Source organism: Camelus ferus, chromosome 32 (genome assembly GCF_009834535.1).
Source record: "Camelus ferus isolate YT-003-E chromosome 32, BCGSAC_Cfer_1.0, whole genome shotgun sequence".
Taxonomy (NCBI): Eukaryota; Metazoa; Chordata; class Mammalia; order Artiodactyla; family Camelidae; genus Camelus; species Camelus ferus.
In genome coordinates this window covers 22,899,206-22,911,164 of record NC_045727.1, presented here as the reverse complement: position 1 = coordinate 22,911,164, position 11,959 = coordinate 22,899,206, and the positions used below count along the sequence as shown (strand labels likewise).

Below are 11,959 nucleotides of genomic sequence, written 5' to 3'. Positions count from 1 at the left end.
GTCCGGTGACCGTCTGTCCCCACGCGAAGCTACTCCAACGTGATTGGCCATGTTCCCTACGCTGTGTGTTGCATCCCCACGACTTGCGTAATATTTAACTGGACGTTCGTCCCTCTCAATCCCCTTCACCTGTTCTGCCCCACCCCCTCCCCCGGCACCTACCCGCTGGTTCTGTGTGTCTGTACATCTGGGTTTCGTTGTGTTTTGTGTGTTTGGTTGGTTGGTGTTTTAGATTCCACCTGTAAGTGAGGCTGTGGTATTTGTCTTTCTCTGACTTATCTCACTTAGCGTAACACCCTCTAGGGTCATCCATGTTGGCACAGATGGCAAGATCTCATCCTTTCTTATGGCTGAGTAATATTCCATCGTGTGTGTGTGTGTGTGTGTGTGTGTGTGTGTGTATACACACAGACAATGTCTTCATCTAGTTTTCCATCGATGCCGACTTAGGTCGCTTCTGTATTTTGGCAATTGTAGGCAGTGCTGCTGTGAACACAGGGGTGCAGGTATATTTTTGAATTAGTCCTTTTGTTTTCTTGGGGTAAATACGCAGGAGTGGCTCTGCTGGATCACGTGGCAGTTTTGTTTTTATTTTTCGGAGGCAGCTCCGCACCACTTTCCGCAGGAGCTGCACCAGCGCACGTCCCCACCCGCGGTGAACGAGGGCTGCCTTTTCTCCACCCCCTCTCCCACGCTTGTTATCGCTTGCCGTTTACGGCAGTGACTCTGGTGGTGCGAGGTGGTACCTCACTGTGGCTTTGACTTACGCTTCCTGGGTGGTCACACACGGCGTCACGTGTCTGCTGGCCACCTGCATGCTTCCTCCGGGAACATGTCCTGCCTCTGCATGAGCCCATAGACCCTGATCATAACCCAGGGAGCCCGAAGGGCCCCATGGAGTCTGTAGCCAGCTCCCTGCCGATGGGCACTGAGAGTGTGTCCAGTGTTCTGCCCCTCCCGAGAGCTCTGCGAGAAATACCTGTATGCCTCCACCTGTCCTTGTCCAGTGTGCAGCTCCAGCTGCAGGGCAAGCCACCTGGCGGGCTTTGAAGTGTTTCCTTTTGGTGGGGAGCTCTTGGTGAGGTACTTAAATGATGCCATGTAGCCTCCATGCAAGAACAGGGCTCCCTGCCACCTGGTCCTAGAGGCTCACCCATCATCACAGGCATCGGTGTCCGGGGCCAGCAGGCACCCTCTGCACCCAGCCTCTCTACTCGCCACCCCTCCCCAGCATCCGTCAGTAGCATTCCCCTAAGTGCCTCCCTGGGCCCCCCTCTGCCAGGCAGGCACACAGAGCCAAGGGCCACATTAGCCAAGACCCCTGCTGAATGGCTCGGTAGCGCAGAGCATCCGGAATCCAACCCCGCAGGCTGGCGCTGTTGCTCCAGGACGGCATCCTTGGCTCGTCCCTGACCTTGGGAAGCCATCCAGCGCTCGCAGGTGAACGCCAAATGCTAAGAGGGAAGCTATTGATCAGGAGGGGGGAAGGACGACAGAGTCATAAATGCTTACTAATGGCCGAGGAAGGGACCGATGCTGGGATTTCTGGCATGAAGATAAAAGGGCCAAGACTGAAGATAAAGAATTAGAACGTAAAAACTCAGCGTTGGGAGGGCCGGCTCCCAAGCCTGGCTGTCCGTCAGCGTCAGCGGGGGGAGCTTTGGAAAGACACACACGCCCAAGCCCTGCCCGAGACCAGGCGACCTGAGACTTCTCGGGGCGGGCCGGGGAGGGGGCGGCTTTCAGGCCACACTTTGTCAAAGCTCGCCAAGGGCATTTCAGGAACTGCCGACGGGGTCCACCGGTGTGGCCCACGCCGCGCCATCCACGTGTGCCGTGAGTAACCCGTCTGGCCACAGAGGGGCAGGGAGTGGGGTCTCATCATCCTGCTCATCTCACTCCGAACGTCCCGAATTTGGACCCCCGATGCTCCCGTGTCTGGCGGGGGTGCGGGGAGGCAGGCCCGCAGCGGGCGGGCTGATCTGCTAGTTCAGTTCCTACAGGGCGTAGCACCTAACCTTCCTCCTTGTGGAGAGGCTCTGAGGCTGAATGAGTAACAGGGGCCCGTGGGTGACACTGGCCGATCCTTGTCGCCCTCTGTCCTCCGAGCAGCTGGGGCCACCCTGAGGTCAGAGCCGGGAGGCCCGGGCACCTGCCGCTCACAGGAGTGGGAGTTGGCACGGGGCTCCGGCCTGCCGTCTCCTGGCGGGGCTAGGAGGCTGGGACGGGAGTGGGGGGCACAGCAGGGCGGGCTGGGGGAAGGGCCGGCAGCGGAGCCGGGGGGCCCCGCCAGCACAAAGCCTTGGGGGCTAGGGCGCCTCTTGGGCGGCCCTGTCACAGAGCGAAGCAGAGTCAGGTCCTGGCCGGCTAATTGGCTCTCACCAGCTCCGAGGCCCGGGCAAGGTCCTCAGTCGTTTTCCTCAAGCTGGTAATGAGTCACAATTAGGCCTCGAGAGACCGCGTCACTCTCAGGATGGCGCGTTTGTTCGGCTCCTCCTGGCACAAACCTGCATTGGCAGCCGAGTCATGCGGATCCTCAAAGGGAAAGAAGAACCAGTTTGGCATGGGTCCGGCCCCCCACGCCCTCCCAGCTCCCACTTCACGGGAAACTGCCCTCAGGCCTCCGCCACCCAAGGAACCAAGCAGCCTCTGCTGAACGACCGCCGTGTTAATCCGCGGGGAGGAGGTGATGCTTGGTGACAAACAGACCGAGACAGCAGGTGGTCAGACAGAGCGAAGGTCTGCGTCTCATCCAGAAGGGTCCGCGAGGGGCCGCTCCTCTCCAGGGCCACGAGCCTCCCACGGCGACTCGGGGACCCAGGCTCCCTCCAGCCTGTGGTGTGGCTTCCCTGTCCACGAGGCAGATAAGAGGGTGGGTGGGGAACGTGCCCTTGATCGCCCCCATCGGGAGTGTCACCTGTCATTATGTTCATGGTCGTGGCCAGAATAGTCATGTGGCCCCAACAGAGCTGCAAGGCAACCTGGGGGATGTCCTGAGCACATCTGTGTTGGCCGTAAGTCCTGCGTGTGCAAACACGCCCCGTGTATTTGGGGCTGTAGGAGAGGGGAAGGGCGCCCCCCTCTTTCCTGGGGACACAGAGAAGCCGGGGAGATCCGGGGATACCGACCGCGTGGAGCGCAGCCTGCAGGATTCCCACTGAAGTGGAGACCTCCACACAACGAGGTTAATCTGGGAAGAGGTGGGTATTTAACTCCGGCCACCCTTCGCCCGCGCAGGGCTGGGCCAGCAAGGTATCCACAGAAAGAGGCGAGACGAGGTGTTATCTTCCACGTCCCTCCTAAGGGCAGGAGTTGCAGCTAACTATTTTTGTCGCCCCTGAAGTGACCAAATCTGGAGGCTTGTCTACTGGCCTCGGGGAAGAGGCTCGTGTCACGTCCATGAGGCAGCGCAGCTAGATTAGGTTAAAAAAGCCCCCTCTGTCAGCAGTCCAGTTTCCTGGGTCTTCCTAGGTGCCAGCTTAGTTTATCAGACTACGCCTTCATCACTCATGCTTTGTAGACCAGTCATTGTCTGTCTGTCTGCCCATCCATCCACCCATCCAAGCTTTTGTCCATCTTTTCAATCATCTAATCATTCGTATATCCATCTGTCTACCCATCCAAACATCCACCCACTCAACCATCCATCCATCCATCCATCCATAAAAACGTTCATCCATCCATCCAAGCATCTAATCATCCATATATTCATCTGTCCATTTATCCAAACATCCACCCACTCAATCAACCAACCATCCATCCAAACAAACGTTCATCCATCCATCCAAGCATCTAATTATCTGTATATCCATCTGTCCGTTCATCCAAACATCCACCCACTCAACCATCCATCCATCCAAAGTAAAGTTTATTGATCTCTGACCCTTGCTAGGCACGGTTCTAGTCAAGGGGCAGACAGCAGAGGAGAGGTCAGACTAGGTCCTTACTCTCCTGGAACTCATATTCCACTAGGGAAGGCTCACAAGGAACAAGAAAGCAACTCCTTAGAAAGGACGGCTCCAGAGCTCTCTAGGAGCCACGAAGAACACACGATGGGGTGACAGGAGCGGGAGGGACTGGATGAGAGGGGCTGTGCGGCTACCCGGAGGCGGCCAGAGACAGCCTCCCTGAGGAGGGGACGGATGAGCTGAGACCTGAGTGATGAGGAGAAGTCAAACCCGTGACGATACGGAGGAACAGAGTCCCAGAAAGGAGAGGCCACAAGGGACAAAGCTCCGAGGTGGGGATGAGCTTGTTTGGTTAGAAGAACAGACAGAAGGAAACCAGTGAGGCTGGGGTCCAGGGAGCATGAGGGGCTGTGGTGGAAATGAGGTGGGCGGGGTTGACGGGCGGCGTGGCGTCACTCCGGACCCCGGGCCATGGGACGGGGTCCAGGTCTCACTCTAGGATTTATGGGCACCTCTGAGCAGGTTTTAAGCCGGGAGTTGACATGATTTGAATTATGCTTTTAAAAGGTCACCCTGTTAATTTTCATTTAGCAAACATTGACCGTCTGCTTAGTGGATTCTTCTAAGAGCCATGAACATGCTCTGGAGGCGGGGGGAGCAGAAGGGAGCGAGACAGAGGCTTTTAAAGTCATAAAGCAAACGTCACCCATAGTGCTTCGAGTCCTTTAGCATAACTGGCCAATCCGACCCGACTAAACATCAGGGGAAAACAGCTGAGAGAGATTCAAAGTCTGTTCTGGAAAGAGGGAGTGATGGCCCCAGCCAGCGAGTGATGGCGGACCCACCCGGGTGGTCTGGCCGCCCCTCCGCAGCATGGCCCTCCATGTTCTGGGGCCCCGTATGTACGGCTCCAGAGTTTTCTCGAAAGCACAGCTCATGGGAGTGGAACTGGGACCAGGGGAGGTGGGGAAGTCAGGGGGAGGCAACGTGAGGGAGCCGTGGGATGGATTTCCTGCAGGACCGACATCCATTCTTATGGCCAAAGTGTCTTGATGTTCCCTCTGAAGTCCGTCCCTTCTCCTTCTGAGTCCCCGGGGTTCAAGTGTGCACTGACCTCTCCCTAGGCCCTGGGGGTGGAGGGAGGCACCTGAGGTCAAGCCCTGCGCCGACACATCCTGCAGGTGACAGGCAGCTTACGTTCGGCTTGTGACTCAAGCTGGCCAAGAGGGGGTCCACGGAGGGACTCGCTCTGAAAGTGTCAGGACACCGTCTTTACTCTGAGATTCTCCGCTGTGAAACTGCAGGGCTCGAGCTTCTAGGAGCCACCATATGCGAGAGCTTTGCCTGAGCCTGAAGTCAAACAGGCAAACGCTGAGCCAGCGAAGGAGGGGGAGGAGACAGAACTCCTGGGTCCAACCGCTCCGAAGCCCGATGCCCCCCCACCCGGTCAGGCCTGTGATGTGGTACATTCTATCCACCTCTCCATGGTTTTCCCGGAAGTCCAGTTAAACAAACTCCTCTAAAAATCACTTGCAAGGACAAAGATTTTCTCCAAAGCAAACACACCGAGACAGGGCTTCCTCCCTCCAAGGGGACTACTTTCTTGCTGCAGTGGGCAGACCTGTGTCCCCCACATTGCAGACCTAACCCTGACGGTGACGGTGACCTTCTTTGGAAAAGGGGTCTCTGCGGACGTCATTGGCTTGAGATGAGGCCACACTGGAGTAGGGTGGGCCCTAATCCAATGACTGGTGTCCTTATAAAAACAGGAAAATAGGAGCAAAAAGACACACGGGGAGAGGCAGAGATCAGAGTGAAGGGCCAAGAAATGTCCGGGACTGCTGGCAACCAGCAGAGGCCAGGGAAAAAGCACAGATCAGATGCTCCTTCCCGGCCGAGGGAGGAAACAGCTCTGCTAACGCCTGGAGTCTGGGCTTCTGGGCTCCAGAGCGCTGAGAGAATCAGTTCCTGTGCTGCTGATCCCCCAGCCTGTGACGCTTTGTGGCGACCTCCCCAGGAGACGAGTACACCTGCCAAAAGACAGGTGGCCTTGGCGCTCTTAATTCTCCTACTTGCAGCTTTTGGGTACACAAGCTGGCAATTCCCCCCCATATCCGCATCAGCTGGGGCCAGACGTAGGGGCCGTGTGCGGCAGGGAACTTGAGGGCGAGGCCTTTTGGACCGGGCAGGGGTCCACTGATCGTAGTCAAATGTGCACCTGGACCCCTGGCCACAGCATCCTTCTTCCTTTGACCTCTACCTTCCCATCCGTGACCCCTCAGTCACCCCCGGTGCCCCTCCAGGTGTCAGTGGCCACTGGACGGGGGGGAGCAGCCAACCTGGTTCACCTGCATTCCTGCCAGAACCAAAGTGGGGGGGTCCCCCGGCCGGGAGCAAGTGACGGCATCTTGGGAAGTGACCCGGGTAATTCATTCATGGGGATGAACTTCCCCAGAGGGAAACAGACAAATGTTTGTCTTGCACTCCCAGGTGTCCGAGAGCAGCCTCATTTGCAAAGTGGGTGTGAAACAGGGGAGGGCGAGTCCAGGCTTTTCCAGGTGTTCCTGGAAGCCCAGCCTGGGTTGGTCCACGGAGCATTCCGCTGCCCTCGGTCTGCTCCCAAGTTCAGCTGCCCAAGATCTCTGGCCAGAGGCTGGTGTTATGGCTTTAACTGCACCCCCCAAATTCATGCATTGACGTCCTAACCCCCACCACCTGCCCTGAGTGCCAGACGTGACCTCGCTTGGAAGGGGGGTCTTTGCAGACGTGATTAGTGAAGACGAGGTCCTACTGGAGCAGGGTGGACCCTGACCCGACTTGCCTGGTGTCCCTATGAAACAGGGGACGCACGTGCAGACATCCCGGGGAGCACACCGCTTGAACGTGGAGGCAGAGACGGGGCGAAGCCGGAGGACCGGGAGCGCCGCCGGGAGCCGGAGAGGGGCTGGAAGGAACCAACGCTGCTGGCACCGCATCTCGCACTCCCGCCTGCAGACTGCGGGACAGCAGGTTTCTGTGGCTCAGGCCACCCAGTGTGTGGCTTTGATAAGGCGGCGAGGGAAGGAAGGCAGCGGGTGAGGGATGGCGGGGAGCTCACGGCTGGGGCCCTGAGACGCCGCCGGAAGCCGCGGCCTCCACTGGGGGCGCTGGCGATCCCGGTGCCCGTTGGCTTGGGAGCTCTTGTCCTGGCCAAGGATGGGGACTCAGTGCCTCCGGGGCCATGAAGTGGTGGAAACGAGGAGGCGGGCCAGGCCAGGAGAATCCTGGCAACAGCACTGATTTGATTCACATTCAAAGAGATGCCTCGTGAAGAAGTCAGATCGCTAAGACGCTCCTACCACTCCTTTCCCGAGTTCTGGGCGCACAGGCCCCGTGATGGTCGTGGGAGGAGGGCGTCTTACGCTGCGGCCCTTAGACGCCTCGCCCTTCATTTCCCAGGAGACGCAGAGGGCTGCTCCGTCTTTCACGTAACGGTATGCGTTCCCTGATCGTGTCTGGAGAACACACAGCGGCCTCCACCTGTCTTTGCCTTCTGCACCTCTGGGTAGAGACATGGCCGGGGAGAAGTATTTCCCTATTATAAGAAAAGCTGGGGGTGGGGAGGGATAAATTGGGAGTTCGGGATTAACAGACACACTACTGTATATAAAATAGATGAACAACAGGGACCTACTGTAGAGCACGGGGAGCTATATTCAACACCTTGTAATAGCCTATAATGGAAATGAACCTGACAAGGAATATATATATACGTATAACTGAATCACTGTGCTGTACACCAGGAACTAACACAACGTTGTAAATCAACTACAACTCAATAAAAACTTTTTAAAAATGGTAAGACAGATGGCGAGTGAAATTTGCACTCTGGGTCGGGGAGACACTCGGCCTGGAGGTGCCTGCAGGGACATCACGGGGACTCACATCCCCACCTGGAGGTGGCAGCAGCAAGTCCCTTAGGGCCCAGTTGGATCGCAAGCCCCATTTGGGGAGAGTGTCTGAAATTTCAAGAGAAGATAGAAGTCCTGCTTCTTTTAGGTGGAACGGCCAAAGTGTTCCATGCTGCCTCCGTCTTTTCCTAATCTGTAACCTGTTCTATTATCCTTCACACGGCTTATGACCACCGGAAAATCATTTTGTCTGCTGTTCACCCCCCCACCCCCCGCTAGAGGTGAGGTCTCCGAGGGCAGGCATGGGGCTGCCATGTTTAGTGCTCATCTCCAGCGTCTGCAATGGTTCTTAGCGCATAGTAGGTGCTCAGTGAATGCCAGCTGAATCCGTGAATCGTCCATCACTGGATACTGTTTGCAAAAATGCAAGGATTTCACGCAACTTCTTTTTCGGTGGAATCATCTCGGGACTGCGTTTGATCATCAGAGGCATCTAAAAACCAGCCTTTTAATTTTTTTTTAAAACCCAGCCCAGAGCCACCGTGGGCACATCCATGCCTCAGGAAGTGAATTTGTGAATGTGTGTGTGAGATGCAAAGAAAGCACAGAGCCCTTTTCGTCGCTCCAGCCCAAAGGGAGGCAGGAATCGACACTTGCCTGCCCTGGTTCTCACTTAACCGCCATCAGTCAGCAGGCTTTTAGCAGAGAATTGCACCTGTGATTTATCTGCAAATCCTTTCGGGTCCTGAAGGAGAGATACTTAGTACACAGCGTACTTTGTCATCGTGTGTCAACCTCGCCTCCACGCGGAGAGCGGCATTACACGATGTAGGAGTGTAATTGGACTGTGCTGGGATCCTTAAATCTGCATTTTCATTTACCCAAAGCCCGCAGCTTTGGGGAGCCATTTGCAACTGACACGAGCCTCTCCGAGGGGGTCAGAGCGCAGAGAGACAAAGGACAGCCAGGAAGCCGCGGAATGCAAACTTTATATTTACAGTCGGTAAGTTTATAAATATAAGTATTACATTCTTACAATCTACAGTGCATTCTGCACGCGGACGGACTCGAGAGGGGGCCGCGGAGGCGCTGTTCAATGGAACATCACGCGGGGAAGAATGAGACGGGAGGAGGCGACTGAAAGCAAAGGATTGGCACTGAAAAGGGGTGACAGGCTCATCGCCCCACCAGACCACGAAAGTCAGGGTGGGGACAGGAGCGGGTGGCTTATGGCGGTTGGAGTCCCAGTCTTAGAGCCGGCGGACAGCACCTTCGTTTTGGGGAGAGCGCAAAGGTTGAGGAGGTAAACTGCTGGGGTTTACATGCACCATCTACGGAGAATTCAATTATATGTGTGTGCAGAGAGAGACAGAGACAGGGGGCAGAGGGAGAGGTTCAGAGAGACACACAGAGCAAGAGGAATTGGAAAATGAAGGATCTAAAGAGCAGAGAGAGAAAAGGATGCAAAGGACACACACACACACACACACACACACACACACACACACACACTCTGATTCCACAGCAGGGCCTCCTCTGGGCAGCTCCTTCCTCCACTGTGATGCTCAGCACCGCACCTGCTTGGCAAGCTTTCCACCATCATCTCTGCCTCGGCGCGAGCACGACGAGGGCGTAAGAACCAGCTAGCCTCTCCCCGCTTCCTTTTTACAGGCGTGGCACCTGAGGGGTTCGGGAGCTATTCAAGGGTCTCAAGGGTCCTCCGGATCTCAGGCGGTGTTAACCCCTTGAGGACTGACCTTAGGACCAAACGCTGGCCTCGCCCAGCCCTCTGCCCCGTGCGCTGGTACCCGGGTCCCTCTTGCTCTCCGCGGAGGAGAAGCAGCCTTACGTTCTGCCCGGTTGCTAGTGGGGACGGGCGTCCTGCACGACCCACCTCGTAACACATCCCGAGTCCCGAGCCTCACCCTGTGCCCTCTGCGTGGACACCCGGATTCATCTCAGCAGCCTTGGGCAGCAGACTGGACGGGACTGTCGACAGACCCATCACAGGACAGCCCCCTCTTCTTTCTAGAACAGCAAGGGGAGGGAGCAGCTGGATTCCCTGCGCGCGGCGCTCACCCGCAAAGACCAGCCTCTTCGAAAAAGGACACGTGCGAAGTTCGCCCAGCGGTGTTTCAGTGTCGAGTGTCACCTGGGCCACTCAGTGGGGGCTCACACTGCCCCCCCAGTGCCCACAAGTGACCAACGACTTTCAGAAAGGGGGCGATGTTGGAGAGGAGTACAAATGAGAATAGACAACTGGCTAGAAAAAAAAAAAAAGACTGTTCTTTGAATCCGACTGAAGCTCCGCACTCAGGATGCATTAGTTTACAAATCAAGGGATGCTCGGAACTGCTCAGAGGGTTTCTCTGTGCGAGTCTGTGTTCCTGGCAGCTGGTTACGGAGAGGTCGGTGGCCTGCTTGCTGGCTTGCTCCCTTTCAGTCCTTGTCAGCAGTCGCCGCGGTCTGTCAATAACCCCGCCTTTAGGAGAGAATGATCGCAAAGCACGCCTCCCGAGTGCCGCCCCGCAGCCCCAGACTCGGCCCCGCCTGTGCGCCCGGCAGGCGGCGCAGCCCCGGTCCCAGTGACACCGTCCTCCCCTCCGTCCCCTTCAGCCCGGCCTGAGTCTCGCTTCGCCCCCCGTCGTCTGCAACACTGCATACGGCAGCCGTGTGGGTGTCGCGATACCCAAACTGCTTTTATTAGAGAGAGAGAGAGTGAGAGAGGAGGACTGGCCTTTCCCGGACGCTCCCAGAAGCTCAGTGATTCACAACTCGTTTGTCTTCCAGGTTTAAATAAAACCTTCGCACGCGGGATAAGCCTCTCGGCGTCGGCCAGGACGTTGTGCCGCGGAACGTGTATATTGAATCCGACCCGGGGCCTCCCCGGGGAGCCAGGGTCGCTTTCCGGGGCTCCGTGGGTGGTGTCTCCTGACCTTGTCCTGCCGTCTTATTTCTCTGCTGGGGGCCCCGTAAGCCACACGTCCCCAAATTAAAGGCCGAAAGGTGAGTGAGAACCAACGTCAGCGAACGTCCGGCTTACGCATCCCCCTGGAAGCCGTCCGTGTAGTCGCGTGACCCGGCGCGCTCCCCGGGGGCCGGGTCCTGGCCGAGCCAGTTCGCCGCGTCCCCCCTGCGCGTGGACACGGCGCTCACGGCGGGGCCCCCGGCATCCGGGGCGATGGCGGTGAAGGTGGTAAATTTCACCCTTTTCCGCTTTGAGGTAGGGGATGCGGGGGGCTCGCTGCGCTGATCCGTGCCGTTGGCGACCGTGGGCCCCGAGGGTCTGAGCAGCTGTCCGTTGATGCCCAGCGGGGCATCTGCGCCGAGGAGGAACTTACTCTCTTCGAAATCCACGCCCCGGTCGATGGCGGTGATCTGCTCCTCCTGGGAGGAGGCGAAGGTGACGTGACTCTCCAGCAGCTCTGTCCGGTGGCTCAGCCCCACCCAGTCATGGGAGTGGCTCAGCCCTTCCGGCTCCTCGAAGGGGACCTGCTTGTGCCTGTACTTCAGGGCGAAGGTGGCGCAGTTTATGAGGAAGACCAGGATGGCCAGGCCGAAGACGCCCAGCAGAGCATACATGCCGATTTCCAGGTCGCTCAGCCCCTTGGACGCCTGGGCGAGGTCACTCTCGTCCATCTCCCCGTGGCTTCTGGGCAGGTCCACCTGGGCCGGGAAGCTGGTGAGGTCCACGGGGGTGGTCTGCAGGTGGCCGTCGTCGTCTGAGAGGCTGTCCCGGCCATCGCTCCGCCGGAAGGTGGGCTTCTCTGTGGTGGAGCCCCTTCCTTCCATGCGGCCCACGGAAGGGCTGCTGTAGTCCTGTCCGTCTCGACCGCCCCACTCCTGCAAGGGTTTGGCGGGCCTTCTGTCCCTGACATTATTATCCAGGTGCACTCCTGTCCGCCCTGGGTGTCTGCTGTCACTGCTGTTGGGGTTGGCATCGTTCTGGCCAAACTTAACCTTGATGTTGGCCGTTCCCACGGCCAGCACGCTCTTCCGCTTGGATTTCTGGCACGATTCACAGATGACCATTTCGACCTTGACCAGAGCCCCCTGGCCTTCGGACTCAGCAATGATTACCGGCCACCTGAATCTGGGGTCTTGGTGGACGGACACCACCTTCTCATCCAGGGACGTGGCCGTCAGAGAGAAGTCCTTCAC

General features: G+C 57.6%; 1 protein-coding gene across 1 annotated transcript in view; it reads right to left on the bottom strand.

Moving 5' to 3' along the window:
* Nucleotides 1–10,837: 10,837 nt before the first annotated feature.
* The window catches only part of TMEM132D (transmembrane protein 132D), a 527,204-nt gene continuing 526,082 nt past the window's right edge, over nucleotides 10,838–11,959 (bottom strand). The window contains exon 10 of the mRNA XM_032471211.1: nucleotides 10,838–11,797. Coding sequence (XP_032327102.1) covers nucleotides 10,838–11,797 — 960 coding nt within the window. The remainder of the gene's footprint in view (nucleotides 11,798–11,959) is intronic.